The sequence below is a fragment of the Perognathus longimembris genome, chromosome 11 (genome assembly GCF_023159225.1).
Source record: "Perognathus longimembris pacificus isolate PPM17 chromosome 11, ASM2315922v1, whole genome shotgun sequence".
Classification (NCBI taxonomy): domain Eukaryota; kingdom Metazoa; phylum Chordata; class Mammalia; order Rodentia; family Heteromyidae; genus Perognathus; species Perognathus longimembris.
In genome coordinates, this window is record NC_063171.1 from 65,913,443 (window position 1) to 65,931,109 (window position 17,667).

Here is a 17,667-nt window from a genome sequence, read left to right on the forward strand (position 1 = left end):
TGATCTTGTATTAAATCATCCACAGAATTCCAGTACTACCACCTCAAATAGCCATGTTGTGTTCGTAAAAATTATTGAGCCCAGAATAATTCCTGGTCATCCTTTTAATCCTCTTGTTTTTTGAGAGTGCTTAGAAAGAACTGGCCCTCTGGGCAGGGCACACAAATGCCCTCCTCCGGGGCTGTCTGTCTCCCCGCCTTTGTTGGGGGATGGCGGGAAGGAAGACGTACAAGCAGATGTGCTGCTAGATCTACAGGCTTCTGCCAACCATATGGCATCTTAAAGAAAGATGGTTGGAGCGTCTGGATTAGCAAAGAGTCGGGATGGGAAGCCATGTGTCGTGTTGGTACAGGCAGTTGTTTGAGCTCTCTCTAAATGGCTTCAGGAGATTGTGTAATGGAACAAATGGTCCTGCGAGCCGGGAGCAGCCTTGCCACTGCTGGAGAGGCAATCGGCCCTCAGGCGGTGCTCTTCCGCACCCCTCCTCCCCAGCATTGTGCATTCTTCCTTTAATGTTCTTTGAACTCTGAGAAATCACTAGAACTTTCCAACTTATTATTGCATGGCGAGCTCCCCTGCCCCAGGTCCAGGGAACTCTTCTCTCCCCCTCCTCTGCTTTCAGGAGTGCTGCGGATCTCCTGGTGAGCGGCCTGCCCCCCATGAGCGCGGAAGGGGGACGCCTCTTTCGGGAGGCTGGGGGTGGGGGGCGCCCACCAGCGCTCCTGAGGACCCTGTGGGGCAGGCATGGCTTTCCTCTGTTTCGGATTTCCTGTGCAGCCTTGAAAATATCATGCTGCTTCCACCATAATGACCACACCGGACTATTAGCCCACGAATGCATGTAGTGAGCGAGCTGAGACCCCGAACTCCACTCCCTGTGGCTCAGGGTGGTAGCGTGCCAGCCTGGAGCCAAAAAGCCCGGGGAGAGCACCGGGGCCTATGACCAAGAAAGAAAGAAAGAAGAGCCCCGCCATTACCAGGGGCCCAGCAGCGCCCAAGTGGTGGGGGGGCAGAGGAGCCGAGCAGCCCTCCCCCCCCCAGCGCACCTGGAAAGGTGGCGTTGCACGAGCTCTTGAGGCGTCTCAGGCAGGGTTTAGGACAAACACATCTTGTTTGGTGGTGGTTGTAGTTTGAAGGCCACTGCACACCTAGTGCAGGCTCTTCGGCGGCTGGAGAAGTCCCTCCGCCTTCTTGGGGATCGGTAACTCCAAGACCAGCAGCGCGTGCATCCTGAGGTGTGGTCAGTGGCGGGGACCACGGCTGGCTGACTAGGCCAAGAGCCCGGGCGAGGCTGGAGCTCGGGGCCGCCGCCCTGGGCCTCCTCCCTCTTCACCAGCAGCGCCACCAAGTGCCTGCCCCAGGGGGTTGAGGAGGACGCGGAGGACAGGAAGCCACCGGGCGGGGCCCTGCGAGCAAGGACCGCCGCGCGCTGTGCTGGCTTTGCCGGGCAGCAGCGCGAGGGCCCCGGGAGGGGGCGGGCGGGCGGGCATGGGGGGGAGGGCGTCCACCTGCCCTGGCTCAGGCGCTGATGGCGACTCTGCGGAGTGGGGGTCTCCCGCCTCCCCCGGGGTCCCTCCCCCCAAGGCGACCTGGAGAGCCCCGCCTCGCTTTCGGGTGGGTTCCTGGTGTTTGTGTTAAGTTGGGTTCTTAGGCGCCGGGGTGGACCGCACTCCGCTCCCGGAGCTCAGTCCTGGCCCCGGGGACGGCGCCGGGGCGCCTGGATCCGCGGGGGGCCGGGCTGGGGGCGCCGTGCGCCCCCCACGCCCCTCCCTTCCCCTCCCCTCCCCGCCGTCGGCCCGGGGGTTCCCTGAAACAGTGCAATCAACGGGCAGCCGAGGTCCTGACACGCTTCATTAAGACGGGGCTTCACAGAAGCCCTCCCCTCCCCTCCCCCACCCTCCACCCCCCTCCGCCCCCTCCCCTCCACTCCCCCCACCCTCCACTCCCCCCGCCCCCCCCCCGCCCCTTGGCCTTCAGTGTCGGGAGGGCGTCAGCTTGGTCCGCGATGCACAGGATGCACGCGGCGCCCCGGAAACCGAGCCCGGGAGAGCCTGGGACCCCAGAGGCGCGGCCAGGGGGACCCCGAGCAGAGACCAAGCCAGCGGGGGGGGGGCGGGGGGGTGGCCCGGGCCCCGCGCGCCGCCGCCGGTTCCGCCGCGGTCATCCACGAACCGGGATGCCCTGTGTACCCACACGGAACCGGGGCACGGGGGGGGGGGGGGGTGCCGGCCCGCGGGCCCGCCCAGGCCTTCCCGGAGCCCCTGCGGGGCGGGGCGGACCCGGGGCGGGGCCTGCGGGCAGGGGGCGCGGTCTGAGGGCGGGCGGGGCGGGGGCGGCAGGTCCGAGCTGCGGTTGCCCCGAGGGCAAGGGCGCCGGGCCCGCACCCCGTCTCCCCAACGTCCCGGGGCCGAGGCGGCCGTCTTGAGCACCGACACCCCGACTCCCGCAAGTTCTTAAGACCGGAGCGCTCTGTTGACAGTGACCCCAGAACCCGGCCTGGGGACGGGGCCCCCCAGACCCTCCCGACCTGCCCGGCCCGGCCCGGTCACCCCCGGGGCCCGCAGCCAGGAGGGCCTCCCCTCCCCTCCTGCAGGCCAGGCCCTGGTTCCCTCCCCCCCCCCCCCCACGGACGACGGGAGGATGGGGAGGATGGGGATGGGGAGGATGGGGATGGGATGGGGAGGACTGGAGGATGGGGATGGGATGGGGAGGACTGGAGGGTGGGGATGGGATGAGGAGGATGGGTTGGACGGGGAGGACGGGGACGGGGAGGATGGGTTGGACGGGGAGGATGGGGACGGGGAGGACGGGAGGATGGGGACGGGGATGGGGAGGATGGGGATGGCGGGAGGATGGGGATGGGAATGGGTTGGACGGGGAGGACGGGGAGGCCTGCTAAGGCGCCTCCCGGAGCCATGTCAGTTTTGGTTTCTCGTCCAGCCTTCGCGGCTCCCTGGGCCCCGGGCTCCTGGGCAGAGCGGAGGGAGGCGGTGGCAGCAGGCTGCCACCCCCTTTGGCTAAGTGATTTGTTGCTCTCCTTCCTCGGGCTGCGGCTCTTATTGGGGAGCCGCCCCGTCGGGCTTCACGGCCCCCTTCCGTTTCCGCGGTAGCCAGCGGGCGGGGGTCTTGGCCGCCCCGGTAAAGCCGACAGGAGCCGAGCCAGGCGCCCTGGGCAGCCGCCGTTCTGTGTGGACGGCCCGGAGCTTCCATCACGCTCCTCGCCCTGAAGCGGAATGGAGCCGGGTGCCGGGACGTGGCACCGCGGTGGCCGCGTCGGTGCCCAGTGCGAAGGGGCGTGAGGCGGACCTGAGGCGCCCCACGAGGACCGGGGTCCCTGGGAGCAGCCGGGGAGGGCGTTCGCACAGAACCTTCCTGAAAACACAGCACAGAGCCACCCAGCCCAAGACTGCGAGGGAGCAGGCCCCCGGCATCCAGCCCCGCACCTCCCCCGGCATCCGGCCCGCACCTTCCTGCCCGGCGCCCACGGGCGAGGGCGACCGGCCTTGAGGCGCTGGGGCGAAGGCGTCCGAAGCGCCATGGCAGCGCGGTGGCGAGGTCTTTATTTTCGGGAAGGGCCAGAGAGGCAGCGCGAGGTCAGGGGAGGAGCTGGAGTCGGGTAGTGAGGCAAAGGCGGCGGGCAGTGTGACAGGGGGCCGCTCACCAAGCTTCTCCAAGACAGGAGCACCCGGCTGTGGAACGGGGCGACCCCCCCCCCCCCCCCGCGGGGCCGGCTGGGGCGGGAGCGGCCCGGAGCCCCAGCTGCAGGGCGTTTAGAACGGCAAAACTCACCCGCAGGCGCAGGCGCAGGCGCAGGCGCAGGCGCAGGCGCGCCGAGGCCAAGGCGGGTGGGGGCCTCGTCCCGGCGCCGGCGGTGGGGTCACGGCCCGTCGCTCTCCACGTGTTCTCTCAACCGTCGTGGGGACGCGCTCCAGGCAGGGCACCGGGTGGTGGGGAGGAGGGCGTCGTGAGGTCCGGGTGGGCGCGGAACATCCGGGAGCTGCGCCGGCGTGGAGGCCAGTGTGGCCCGCACCCCGCAGCGCGCAGGCGCCCTGGCCCCCCCCGCCCCCGGCTGAGACCTCACCCCGCCCCGCAGAGACGAGGGAGCCGCGCGGTGGCGCCTGGCTCCCGCACCCCTGCTTTGCGGTGGGATTGTCCCGCGTTCCGAGTCTGCTCGGGGAGAGCTCGGGCTGCACGCGGGCGGCGCTCCGAGCCCTCGGCGACCCTCCGCGGGCCTCGTGCGGGGCGTGGGTGCCGCGTGCTCGGGCCGGGAGGGCGGCGCGGGCTGCGGGCCGCCAGGGGGCCTCAGCTTCCCGCGGCGCACCGAGCCCACGCGGCTCCGTTCGGGGGGAGGGAGGGGGGGAGGGAAGGGATGGCGAGGACAGCGAGGGAGGACTCCGCGGGGGAGGACAGCGAGGGAGGACTCCGCGGGGGAGGACAGCGAGGGAGGACTCCACGGGGGAGGACAGCGAGGGAGGACTCCACGGGGGAGGACAGCCAGGGAGGACTCCGCGGGGGAGGACAGCGAGGGAGGACAGCCAGGGAGGACTCCGCGGGGGAGGACAGCCAGGGAGGACTCCGCGGGGAGGACAGCCAGGGAGGACTCCGCGGGGGAGGACAGCGAGGGAGGACTCCGCGGGGGAGGACAGCCAGGGAGGACTCCGCGGGGGAGGACAGCGAGGGAGGACTCCGCGGGGGAGGACAGCCAGGGAGGACTCCGCGGGGAGGACAGCCAGGGAGGACTCCGCGGGGGAGGACGAGGGAGGACTCCGCGGGGGAGGACAGCGAGGGAGGACTCCGCGGGGGAGGACAGCGAGGGAGGACTCCGCGGGGAGGACAGCCAGGGAGGACTCCGCGGGGGAGGACGAGGGAGGACTCCGCGGGGGAGGACAGCGAGGGAGGACTCCGCGGGGGAGGGAGGACAGCGAGGGAGGAGTGTAAGGGAGGACTCTGAGGGAGGACTGTGAGGATTCCATAGAGGGAGGACGGCTGGTGTGAGGACTCCCAGAGGGAGCTTCGTGTGAGGGAGGACTCCACGAGTCAGGATTCCTCAGTGAGGACGGAGCCCAGGCCGAGTTCCACGCGGTGCACATGGCTTCGTCTCCCTGAGTGGCCGCCACCATGACGTGGGGCTGTGTGAAAGGCAGCGACAATCCTCAACTGTGAGGACAAAGCGGACGAGCTGAACCCGGCGCGGGAGGGCGCCCTCCCCTGGGCGGGTGGGTGTGTGCGTGTGTGTGTGTGTGTGTGTGTGTGCGTGTGTGTGTGCGCGTGTGGTGTCACCTGGGCGGGTGCGGGTGCATGTGCGTGTGTGGTGTCACCTGGGCGGGTGTGCGTGCGTGTGCGTGTGTGGTGTCACCTGGGCGGGTGCGGGTGCATGTGCGTGTGTGGTGTCACCTGGGCGGGTGCGGGTGCGTGTGCGTGTGTGGTGTCACCTGGGCGGGTGTGCGTGCGTGTGCGTGTGTGGTGTCACCTGGGCGGGTGTGCGCGTGTGTGTGCGTGCGTGTGTGGTGTCACCTGGGCGGGTGTGCGCGTGTGTGTGCGTGCGTGTGTGGTGTCACCTGGGCGGGGTGTGCGTGCGTGTGCGTGTGTGGTGTCACCTGGGCGGGTGCGGGTGCATGTGCGTGGTCACCTGGGCGGGTGTGCGTGCGTGTGTGGTGTCACCTGGGCGGGCGTGGCTGTGTCTCGGGTGGAGCTGGAGAGAATCTCCAGGGTCCCCGGGCTGGAAAGTCGGCCGCCCCGGGCCTGGCGTCGGGCGGGCGGTGGGGAGCAGCCGCGCCGGGCACGGGCTGGGCTCCACGGGAGGCGCGTGGGTCCCGGCGGCGGCTCCGCAGTGCCCCCATGGCTGCCGCCTGTCACTCACCAGCTTTCTGTCTCTGTGACGAGGAAGCCATTGCTGGATGCAGGGAGCGCAGCGCGGGTTAAGCGGGTGAGGCAGTGGGGGTCCTCCCGTGCGGTCCTCCCGTGGATGTCCTCCCGTGCGGTCCTCCCGTGGATGTCCTCCCGTGCGGTCCTCCCGTGGGATCCTCCCGTGGGGGTGCTCCCGTGCGGTCCTCCCGTGGACGTGCTCCCGTGCGGTCCTCCCGTGGGGTGCTCCCGTGGATGTCCTCCCGTGGATGTGCTCCCGTGGATGTGCTCCCGTGGGGTCCTCCCGTGGGTGTGCTCCCGTGCGGTCCTCCCGTGGACGTGCTCCCGTGGACGTGCTCCCGTGGGGGTCCTCCCGTGGGGGTGCTCCCGTGGGGGTCCTCCCGTGGATGTGCTTCCGTGGGGTCCTCCCGTGCGGTCCTCCCGTGGACGTGCTCCCGTGGGGTGCTCCCTCCCGGCCCGAGCCCTGTGGCCGGGGGAGTCTGCTGGGCCGGGCCTCGGGTGCGGCGGCCCCGTGTGGCGGCGTCCGCCCCGGGTCCCCGCTTCGCGCCCGCTGGCGGCCCCGCAGACGCCATGCAGGTTCCGGGCCCCCAAGAAACCCGAGCTGCCCGGCCGCGCGCCAGGCGGCCCCGCTGCCGGAGGGGAGGGGCGGGGGGGGGGGGGCGGCCCCGGGCAGAGGCCACGCGGCTGCTGTGGGTCGGGACGGGAAGCCCGTGGGACGCGGGCCGGGGAGAAGCCGCCGCCCGCCCGCCCCCGTGTCGCCTCTCGCCATCGCCGCCGCGTCCACGCATCGCGAGCGGCTGCCGTGGCGGTGGCGTGGTGGCTGGCGTGGCCGCCGCTGCGGGGCTCCGGGCGGGCAGGGAGGGCGCGGGCTGAGCGGCCCTGAGCAAGAGCAGCCCAGGCGCCGAGTTCAAGGCCCGGGACGGGCACCAGCAGCCCCGCCGGAGCGCAGGCGAGGCGCGGAGGGAGGGGAGGCGGTGACCGGGCCCTGACGGGCGCCCGCCCCCCTCCCGGGCTGCCCCAGCCGCTGCCCTCCCTCCTGCCCCCCCCGGGCGTGGCCGGGCCTCGTGTGTCCGGCGGCGTGCGCACTCGGGTGGTGAGCACCCACGCGTCTCCCTCCGGGCCCCGCCGGCTTCCAGGGCCTTCAGGCGGGCGCGGGCGGGGGGGGGGGGGAGCGGGGTGCCGGTTCCCGCCCTCCGCCCCAGCCCTGCCTCCAGGAGTTCGAATCCCAGGGTGAGGGTGGGGGAGGCGGTGAGGGCCCCGCCACGGGCCCGACGCCCCGGGGGCCCCAGCGGACCGGCCGCCCCTCACCGCCGCGCTTCTCCCCCGCAGGCTCCGGCAGCTGGACCGGCACAGCCAGGCCACCGCGCTGCAGCTGCTGCGGCTGCTCAACCGGCAGAGCCAGCGCCTCCTGCGGAGCCCGGGCCCGGCCCCGCGCGCCCGCCCCGGCCCCGCACAGGTGACCGCCCGCCCCCGCTCCGGCCCCGCACTCCCGCCGCCCCGCCCTGCGCCCGCCCCGGCCCCGCACAGGTGACCGCCCGCCCCCTGCGCCCCGCACTCCCGCTGCCCCGCCCTGCGCCCGCCCCGGCCCCGCACAGGTGACCGCCCGCCCCGCACTCCCGCCGCCCCGCCCTGCGCCCGCCCCGGCCGCGCACAGGTGACCGCCCGCCGCCTGCGCCCCGCACTCCCGCTGCCCCGCCCTGCGCCCGCCCCGGCCGCGCACAGGTGACCGCCCGCCGCCTGCGCCCCGCACTCCCGCTGCCCCCGCACTCCCGCTGCCCCCGGCCCCTGCTGCGCACAGGTGACCGCCCGCCCCCTGTGCCCCGCACTCCCGCCGCCCCGCCCTGCGCCCGCCCCGGCCCCGCACAGGTGACCGCCCGCCCCCTGCGCCCCGCACTCCCGCTGCCCCGCCCTGCGCCCGCCCCGGCCCCGCACAGGTGACCGCCCGCCCCCTGCGCCCCGCACTCCCGCTGCCCCCGCCCGTCCTCGCCCGCCCCCCCCCTCCAAGGCGCACGTGCGCGGGGTGAGCCGCAGGGCCTCAAGGCTCCGCAGCGACCCGAGCCCCAGCCCTGCCGCGGGGCGGGGACCCCGGACGGCGCCTGGCCCCGGCCGAGCTGGTGCGGCGGCGGCGGCACTGCTCGCGGGTCACCAAGGCCGCCGCGCCGCCCTCTCCGGGGCCTGGCCGGGGCGGCGGGGCTCGTGGGTCCCGGCGGGCTCGGGCGGGGTCTGAGCGGCTGGACGGGGTCCGGAGCCTGCGGCCCGGAGCCAGGGCTGGGGTGGCGCCCATGCGGCCGGGCAGGGCCGGGAGCAGCCGGGCCGCCCTCGGGGGCTGCAGCCGGGCTTCCGGGCGCTCCGTCGGGGCGGGGCGGGGGGGGTGTGGTTCCCGGGCCCGGGCCGTTGCTCGCCGGCCTGCGCTTCCCACCATCCGAGCCCGCGCCTGCCCGGCCGCCCTCGGCGGCGGCGTCGGGGGCCCTCGGCTCCCCTCCCCGCGGGGGCAGCAGGAAGGGGCCCGGCCCGGGGGGGGGGGGCCCGGGGCCTGCTGAGGCGGGCGGGGAGGGGGGCGCGCGGGGCTCCGGAACCCAGACTTTTCTGGAAAGAATTCTAAGCAGATGCAAACAAGCGAGCGGGTTCCAGGCGCGGTGTTGTCTTGTTTTCATGCGGATCCCGAATTGTCAGCCTCGAAAACAAACACGGCGCCTTCCCGGAAAACGCCCGCGCCGCGGGGGGGGGGGGCACACCCCCACCCGTCCTCACCCCCCGAGGCCCCCGCCTTCACCCCGCTCCCTGGCCGCCACGCGCGGGACGCCAGGCCCCGCCGGCCGCCCGGGCTCCGAGGAGGGGAGGGAGGGGCCGGGCGGGCCTTTCCCCCCCCCCCCGCGCCCCGCAGCGCAAGTTCAGCCCCGCAGACCAGCAGTGAAGAGTGCGGCCCCGCGCCCCGCGCCCCATCCCGGGCTCCCCGCAAGACGGCCCCGCGCCCCATCCCGGGCTCCCCGCAAGACGGCCCCACGCCCCATCCCGGGCTCCCCGCAAGACGGCCCCGCGCCCCATCCCGGGCTCCCCGCAAGACGGCCCCGCGCCCCACCCGGGCTCCCCGCAAGACGGCCCCACGCCCCATCCCGGGCTCCTTGGACCCCCCGTGCGCGGGTGACGGTCAGGGGGACAGGGCCGGCTCGGGCCTTGTTGCCCAGACCCGCACAGAAGCTTCCAGAGCGCAGCCAGCCGGACCTCTTGGCCCAGGGCCCAGGCTGGGCGGCGCGGGGGGTGGGGGGGCGGGCGGCGCGGAGGACACGCGAGGAGGGGGGGCGGGTACCGAGGGCTCCCCGGCCCCGCGGTGCTCGGTGGCGGGGCGGGCAGAGGTCTGGGGGATGAGGCCAAGCCCGGCCTGGCCCGTGGAGGCCGCGGACCCGCACCGCGTCCCCGGAGACCCCGAGGGCGGGCAGCGGGCCGGGCCGAGCCGCTGAGCCCGAGGGCGGTGCCACTCGCGTTTCACCCCGCGTGGAACTCTCAGCCCAGACCCCGGTGGGGCGCCCGGGCCCGGAGCCTCCTGCGCTGCCCCCATGGGGGGAGGGGGAGGGGGCGCCACGTCCACCCCAGACCCCGGCTCGGCCCCCCCAGCACCCCCTCCCCGCACGGGGGGTTTCGGGGAGCCCTTGGCCGGCATCTCACCTTCACTCGGTGTAACGGATTCCCACCCCAAGGGGGGGGCATTGGGGGCGAGGCTGCTGCCCCCGTCCGCACTCGGAGGGTCCCAGTGAGCCAGGCCTGCGGGGGGGGGGGGGCGGGGGGCCCGGCCTGCGGGGGGGGGGCGGGGGGGCACGGCCTGCACGGGGGGGGGCGGGGGGGCACGGCCTGCACGGGGGGGGGGGGGGGCGGGGGGCCGCCACCCGCGAGGACGCGACCGGAGGCGCGGAGCGAGCGCACCACCGCCTTAAACTGACGAGTATTCTGGTTTGTTCCAGCTTCCCAGCGCGCCACAGCCCGACGGCCGACCTGCGGGGACCGGTGAAGTAGACGGCTGACGAACACGTCTGTACGTTCCTCTCCGCGCAACTGGACGGTCCCCCGCCCCCCCCTGCCCGGCTGGACGGTCCCCGCGCCCCGTCTCCTCGCTCGCTGGCACGGGGTCGCTCTAGGGAGCGGCACACAGCCGCAGGCCACGGCTCGTCCGGTGTCGGAGGCCCCGCCTTCCTCTCCCCTGCCGCCGGGCTCCTTCCCGGGGCGGCCTCCGGCTCCGCGGTGCTCCGCCCTGCCCGCGTGCCGTGTCCGCCCTGCCCGCGTGCGCTCGGGGCTCGACGAGGACCGGGCAGGCGGCGTCCTGGGCTCGGCGGCGTCGGATCCCCAGCAGCGGTGCTTGCGCCTCCGCACCGTGGGGCGGGAGCGCGGTCTCCGAGCGTCTACCGCGGCGGGCCCTGGAGTCCGCACGTCCAGCCCGGGACGACGGGCACCGCGCGGGCCCCGCAGACAGCAGGCGCGCGCGGGCCGCCACCCACGGACCGTGCGGGGCGCGGAGGCTGCGGCGCGAGCCACGGCCGCTCTCCGCGCCTCGGGTCTGCGGCGAATGAATCACACAGGACTCGAGAAATAGCACCGTTGAACAACTCGAGGTCGCTTTATTCCGGCCTCCCGACGGCGGTCCCGCGCGCGCGCCCGCCCCGGCCGCCCGGCCAGGCCGGGTGCGGGGGCCGCGGCGCGGTGAGGTAAAGTCGGAGGAGGCCTCGATCCGCCGACGGCCACAGCCGCCTTGGCGCCGCGCGGGGAGGGCGGCGGGCGGGGCGGCCCTGTGGTCCTGACACGGCGTCCACGGCACATCACCGCCCGCCGCGGGGAAGCAGCACAGGCTCCGGTCCAGCGCCCCGCACAGTGTCCTGCGGCCGCCGCCCGGGCCGCGCGCGCCGCCGAGAGCAGAGTTCCCGGGAGGACCGACAGCGACGGCAGCGCAGCTCCTGGGGTTCGCGGCCGGGATCCTGCGCGGACCTAAGGAAGGAGCTGGCAGGGTCAAGGAAGGTGGCGACTAGAGCGCTACGGGGAGGTAAGCAAGGACCCGCGTGGAGGTTTGCTCTTTATTTAAATAAATACTTTACATTTCATGCTTGCCTGTGGTGCGCTATCTGGAGCAGACCCGGGGTCTCGGTGGGCGGCGGGACGGGCAGCGGCGCGCGGGGCGTGGGGGCTGCGGGCGGGCGGGCGGGCGGGGCGGGCGCGGAGAGCAAAGCCCAGAGCCCCCGCGGCCGCTCCTCCCGGACGGGCCGCGGACCCGAAGGCGAGGCCGCCCGCGCGCCGCTCCATGGAGAGCCAGGAGCCACCCCGGGCCGAGGTCTGGGAGGGCAGCGCCGCCTCCCCCGCCTCCTCCGCGGCCGTCCACGCCGCGCGCGCAGCCGCGGGCCGCCACCGCCAGCAGTGGTGCTGGAGCCAGAAACCCAGGCCTCGGCCCGGACCGCGGCCGCCCCGCCCGCCCGCCCGCCCGGGCCGCGGCTCCTAGCACCGAAGGGATGGACGGACGGGAAGATGGCCGCCTGGAAGGCGAGGCCTGCGCGCTCCGCGCCGCGCCGCCCACGAGGCCGGCCGGGGCTTCCCCTCCCGTGCGGGCGGCCGGGCGGAGCCGCGCCGAGACGGTTCCGGTCACTAAGCAATAAATACTACGGTGGAGGGCGACGCCCGCGGGGCCACGCGCGCCCCGGCCACCCCGGGCCCGCGACGGGCGAAGCTCCGCGGCCGCCTCTGCGGGCCCCACGCGAGCCGCCTCCACGCGGGCGTCCGCACTCGCCGTCCTGGCACAGCGGCGGCCGCGGGTCACCTCCGGGCGGCGCGAATGGAGCCCGGCCCGCCCGGCGCGGCCCTCCTGCCCCGGAGAAGCGTCGAGAAGGTGGGGCGCGCGGGCTCCTCCTCCTCCACAGTCACGCGGCGGCCTCGCACTGGAATACGACGTCATGCAAAAACAAAACCCGGAGTGCGCGTGCGTGCGTGCGTGTGCGCGTGCGTGCGTCTCGCGGCGGCGGCGGCGGCGGGCGCGCTGCCGGCCAGGTCCAGGAATCCTTTCCAGTGACGCGCGGAGGGGCGGCGGGCGCGGCGGCGAGGCGAGGCCGGCTACTCCCGGCCGCTGGCCGAGTAGGAGAACTGCGGGAAGTGCGGCCGCCGCTCGCTGTCCACGCCGTCCATGCCGTCCTCGTCATCTGCGCACAGCAAACAGCCACGTCACCGCCCTGCGCCCCGCGCGGCCCCGCGCCCGCCCTGCGCCCCCTCCACCCCTGCTCTGCGCCGGGCCCTCTCCACCCCTGCGCCCCCTCCACCCCTGCTCTGCGCCGGGCCCTCTCCACCCCTGCGCCCCCTCCACCCCTGCTCTATCCCCGGGCCCTCTCCACCCCTGCGCCCTCTCCACCCCTGCGCCCCCTCCTCCCGCCCCCGCCGCCTCGGCTAGGAATGGGGGCGCCCCCCCCCCCCCGCGGAGGGCGCTGCCCTCGCTCCCGCCGAAGTGTTTGAGAAGCGGGGCCAACTTGCATTAACCAAACGTGACCTTGACGGGAGCGGGCTCAGGAGGCCCAGCCTCGCCCGCCCGCCCCCGCCGGGGCTGTCCGCAGCTCCGCGCCTATCCGAGAGCCGGAAGCGCCTGTGGATCGGCACGTGCCGGCCACGTGTCGCACACGCAGCTGTTTCCGGGCAGCGCGCTGGGGCCCCGTGTCTGGGAAGCCACCCGGGGCTCCACGGGGTGGGGAGGGAGGGGGAGGGGGAGAGGGAGATACTGCTTGCCATCCACCGAGAACCAAGACCACCTTCAGGGTCTTGCAGTAACCCTCATCACACGTCTGGATAGGAACAAGTCCAGACTGCACAGATGACACGACCTGCAGAGCACACGCAATCATCCGCCGGGAAGATGAGGCGGAGCACTCCTATGCTCCATCCTCTCCCGCTGCTGCTGTGGGCTTTTTTTTGGGAGGGGGGCCAGTCTTGGGACTTGAACTCTGAGCACTGTCCCTGGCTTCTTTTTGCTCAAGGCTAGCACTCTGCCACTTGAGCCACAGCGCCACTTCTGGCTTTTTCTGTATGTGTGGTGCTGAGGAATCGAACCCAGGGCTTTGTGCATGACAGGCAAGCGCTCTACCACTAGGCCCCATTTCCAGCCCCATTCTGTGGGCCTTCTACTGCCTGGGGCCAGATGTCCCATTCCCCAAGGCACCTAAGTCCCCCGATGGTGGCCCCTCCACGCTCAGGATGGTTGGAGTGGGGAGGGCTGGGGGGCAGGGGTGGACACGGCCTCAAGAGCAGGGGTAACTCTTGCCATGAAAGGCCCCAGAGGTATGATGGTGAGAAGTGCAAGAACCACATCTAGCCATGAGCCCTCTGCCCTGCACCCAAACCTCTGGTCCAGACGATCTCAGGTGTGTTTTTCTTAGCACACTTAACAAATTAATTCGATGGGAGTAAAGCAACCAGATCTCAGAATTCTTTTTTCTATAGAGGAAGGCAAGGGCCATTAATGGACATTCCAAATCTGCTCAATTAATTAGCACCAGTGAGGACAATCTGCTGTCGCTGCAGCTGCGAGTGGAAAATGGAACGTTTTGCTTTTCTTTTATACCCACTGATTTGCTCTAACAACTTGGTTCTGTTTCGGAAGGGCTAGGTGGTGGTGAAGACATGCTCACGGCGGTGCTCCTGGGGGCTTGGCTGCAGATTCTGAGCAGCCCCGGTCCCCAGAGGCCAAGAACAGCAGCTGCACCCAGGGGACCTGGGCCAGGCCGCACAGATTCTCCAAGTCTCCCCTAAGCACCTAAAGTGGCCCTAGGGACTACCACCCTGAGCCCCGGGCCGGTGGCTCACACCTGCCATCCTAGCTGCTCAGGAGGCTGAGATCTGAGGAGCGTGGTTCAAAGCCAGCCGAGCAGGAAAGTCCATGAGACTCTTTATCTCCAATTAATCACCCAAAACTTGAAGGTGGAGCTGCGGCTCAAAGTGGCAGAGCACAAGCCCTGAGCAAAATAAGCAAACCCAAAGCTGTTTAAGAAAGGACACTGCAAGAGGCTGAAACCAGGGCCAGGGATGTGTCAAGCTTCACTCTTCTGAAAAACATGACTGCTCTGTCCCCAAGTGCTCGGGGACGCCGGCACAGCGCCTGCGCAGAGCAGCGGGGGCCCCGCCCGCCCCCCTCGCGCATTCACCGCCTACTGCTTCCTGAACATCCGCTCGGCGGCAGGCATCCAGTGAGGCAGTGGCCGCCCAGCGGTCAGCCACCCAGGACCCTTCCTCTCACAAGCTGCTGTGAGCAGAAAGACACAGGCGAGTAAAGGGGTTCACTCAGAAGACCGAGAATCAAGGGTGTGGTCAGGCTGTACCGTTCTAGGACCGGAAGGACAACGGCAGCTCTCTGACAAAGTGATGGCCATCCGCACAAACCCGCAGGACGGGGAGCAGGGCGGCTGGGAGGCTAAGGCACAGCCACGGGGAGTCATGCACGCCCACCAGGAATGGCAGGAGCGCTAGGCAGGGCCAGGGTGAGAGCGAGGTGTGCCATCGAAGAGTCTGGAAGGCTTTAAGCCAAAGAATGATGGTCCAACTGTTACATCCAAGTGGCAGCGCCCAGCAGCGAGAGCTGGCGGGGGCTCCCCAAGTTCCTGTGGGGCCTGGCCAAGGCCTGAGCCCATGCTCCATGCCTTTGGCTGCTTCCTCACAAGCCGTAGGCTTTTGAGCACTGTTTCTGATCGTTAAGACTCTGCACTTGTACACGCTGCCCCTTCAACACACAGCTCACCGGCACGAGCCCAGGTGGTGGGCCGGGCTCCTGGCTGCTGCGGGGGGCTGGGCCCCATGCGTGGGACCCCGGAGCAGCTCAAGTTCTCTTTGGGCTACAATTTCTTCACTTTTAAAACAAAAGATAAGAGGTTCTTAACTTCTTTTGAATTAAAAAAAAAAAGAAGACAAAGCCAGGGACGTAGGCACACACAGTTTTGCCTTAGGTTTCACAGTACACACAATCTCCTGTTGCCAGGGCACAGACCCAGCTCAAGAACTCTCCATTGAGAAGATGGGCACTGGGGGCTGAACCCTATAGTCCTAGCCACTCCAGAAACGGATCTGGAGGTGTGCAGCCAGCCTGAGCAGACACATCCAATTAACGAGAGAAGCTGGGCCTTGAGGTAAGTGAGGCTCAAGTGATAGGACCAGCCCTGAGGGAAAACAAGAGTGACGAGAGCCCTGAGTTCAAGACGCAGGACCAACACGAAAACAACTCCTAGCTCATGTTCTGACACTCAGATCAGTTAATGCCGATGAGGAGGGACCAGGGCTTCACCCCCCGCCGACAGCATATGTGAGGACTAACGAGCAGAGAATAAAAAGGACAGAAACACCAGCGTGAGCTGGGTATGGTGGTGCATGTCTGTAACCCCAGCTGGGTGTGAGGCGGAGGTTAGAGAATTCCAAGCTCACAGCCAGTCCTAAGGCCAGGCCAAAGGGTAAAAACAAAAACAAACGAGGGTAAGGCCCAAGTGATAAAGCGCTTGCCTAGCAGGCTCAAGGTCCTGGGTTCCAGCCCTAGCCGCATAGAAACAACCAAGCAAGAAAACCCACTGAAACGAGGCTAGTGTGTGAGCCCCCGTGTGTACCTTAGGGAATTCCTCTAGTTACCCCAACAGCATCCCAGCCGCTATCTTGTCCTCATTCCTGCGTCAGCACGGGCAACACTACAGCTGACAACGGCTGGCTCATGCCGCGTCTCAGATTTGGGGCGCATATTATATGGAATAATTGGCAGAAGGGAATGAATATATAGTTCAATAAATTTGCAATGTATATCTACCAAAAATTAATAGCAAATGAAATTATGCCTTCACAGCTATAGGTACTTAAAAAAAAGTTAGTTGAAAGGAAGAACTCCAAGTGAGCGCAGACAAACTGCTAAGTGAGGAGAGGAGGGCACCTGGCGGGGGGCGCGTGCGAGCCCGGCGAGGGGGACCGCTCCTGACGCACACCTCCTCAGCTGAGTCCCCTAACCTGCTGGAGAGCGGGCGGCTGACGCCCGTCGTCCTGCCTACGCAGGAGGCTGAGACCTGAGGGCCACGGTTCAAAACCAGCCTGGGCAGGAAAGCCCGTGAGACTCTTTTCTCCACTTAGCCACCAGAAAACCAAAGTGGTGCTGGGCTCGAGTGGCAGAGCGCTAGCCTCGAGCTGAAGAGCTCAGGGACAGCGCCCGACCTGCCAAAGAAACAAAGCGACAAAGCATCTACTGGAGGGTGAGAAAGGACTAGTTCCTCTGTGACTGGGTTCACAAGTTTTCACGTGCAGTTTCTCTTGTCCAGTCACCCCTCTCTGCCCTATCTACTCGGCTCTAAATGTCGCACAGAATGCGCGAGCAGCGCACGCACGGGGGCTGGCGGCCAGCGCCACTCACATCTCTCGGGCGGCGTGATGGTGATGGTCTGGGCTGTGAACTCCTCGTCGAAACACCTGGTGTCCGTCTCTGAGGTCACCTGAGGCTTGAAGGGAGGCACGAGCTGCAAGAAGGAGGAAAGAGCCGGTGAGTGGTGTCAGTTCAGGACACTGCACTTCTAGGGAAAACCCGGGGCTTAGCAGCGAGGTGAACAGTGCCCAAGACCAGCAGGCCGAGTCACCGAGCCACTGTGAGGACAGAGGTGCCTGGTGTCCGCAGGCAAGCCTGAAGACAGCTTGGGAGTGCTCGGGGACTGTGCACAAAGCTGCAGGCATCAGGGGACACAGGACACGGGGCAGGAGGCCACTGAAAGCAATCTGAGCAGCTCTTGTGTGGTAGCAAGCAGACACCTCTGGAGGCCACCCACCGTGCTGTCACCGCAGACAGTCTTGCAGCCACGCACCAAGTCGCTGCCAAGGATTTTCCTGATCTACCCCTATCTACGGCCCTTTCTCCTCACACTGCTGTATTTTTTCTCCAAACACACACATAAACACATACACATACAAACTGCATCACCGCACTGCCAATAAAATACAAATGTTTTGAAGCATGATTAACACCCACTACCTGTGTACAATTTATACATTTACATCCAGAAAACTATCTCCACTGTCAGAACAAACAACATGCCCACCACTTGCATGCATATAATGTGTGTGTGTGCACACACGTTTGGCAGTGCACGCTAGGCAAGTGGTCCGTCGCTGAGCCACATCCCTGGTCTACATCATGTAACTCTGTCCCTCATCCCCCTACTGTGACCCGTATGCTCGCTATTATGAGAAATTCATTTGTATTTCCTAGAATTTCATAAAATATGTGCTCTTTTGTCTAGCTCCTTTCATCCAACCTAATTACTTTGACACCAGCCGTATCACCACATGCGCCATGAGCTCTTCTCTGTGACTACTGGTAATTTTCCGAGGCACCCCCAAGTCACAATGCACCCCAGTCAACAGCAGAGTTGAATGTAGTTTGCGGCAACTACAAAGAAAGCTTCCAGAAAGCTTTACGTAAGTCTTTGGTGGCCAGGCTCTGGTGGCCCACACCTGTAACCCTAGCTACTAGGGAGGCTGCAATCTGAGGATCATGGTTCTAAATCATTCTGGACAGGAAAGTATTAACCTACAAAAAGCCAGAAGTGGAAGTGTGGCTCACTGGGAAGAGTTCTAACCTTGAGCATAAAAGCTCAGAGCTAGCACCTAGGCTCTGAGCTTACGTCTTTGCATAGTTGTCAGAGTTACTTTTAGACAAATAGCAAGGACTTTCAGCAAAACTGCTGAACTGCTCTTGAAAGTGTGTTACAGCACTTCTGGTCACCACTAACAGCCCAGATTTCCTGCCACTCCACACGCGGATTATGTCTTCAAAATGTAACG

At 68.5% G+C, this 17,667-nt stretch overlaps 2 protein-coding genes across 4 annotated transcripts in view; one reads left to right on the forward strand and one right to left on the reverse strand.

Moving 5' to 3' along the window:
• The window catches only part of Sdccag8 (SHH signaling and ciliogenesis regulator SDCCAG8), a 183,709-nt gene extending 176,186 nt beyond the window's left edge, over positions 1 to 7,523 (forward strand). The window contains exons 17-18 of the mRNA XM_048358258.1: positions 7,195 to 7,321; positions 7,461 to 7,523. Coding sequence (XP_048214215.1) covers positions 7,195 to 7,321; positions 7,461 to 7,523 — 190 coding nt within the window. The remainder of the gene's footprint in view (positions 1 to 7,194; positions 7,322 to 7,460) is intronic.
• A 4,343-nt stretch (positions 7,524 to 11,866) lies between these two features.
• The window catches only part of Akt3 (AKT serine/threonine kinase 3), a 190,379-nt gene continuing 184,578 nt past the window's right edge, over positions 11,867 to 17,667 (reverse strand). For all 3 annotated transcript variants that reach the window (XM_048357470.1, XM_048357471.1, XM_048357472.1), the window contains 2 exons: positions 16,247 to 16,349; positions 11,867 to 12,032 (listed from right to left, as the gene is read on the reverse strand). In XM_048357470.1, coding sequence (XP_048213427.1) covers positions 11,947 to 12,032; positions 16,247 to 16,349 — 189 coding nt within the window. In that variant the 3' untranslated portion in view covers positions 11,867 to 11,946. The remainder of the gene's footprint in view (positions 12,033 to 16,246; positions 16,350 to 17,667) is intronic.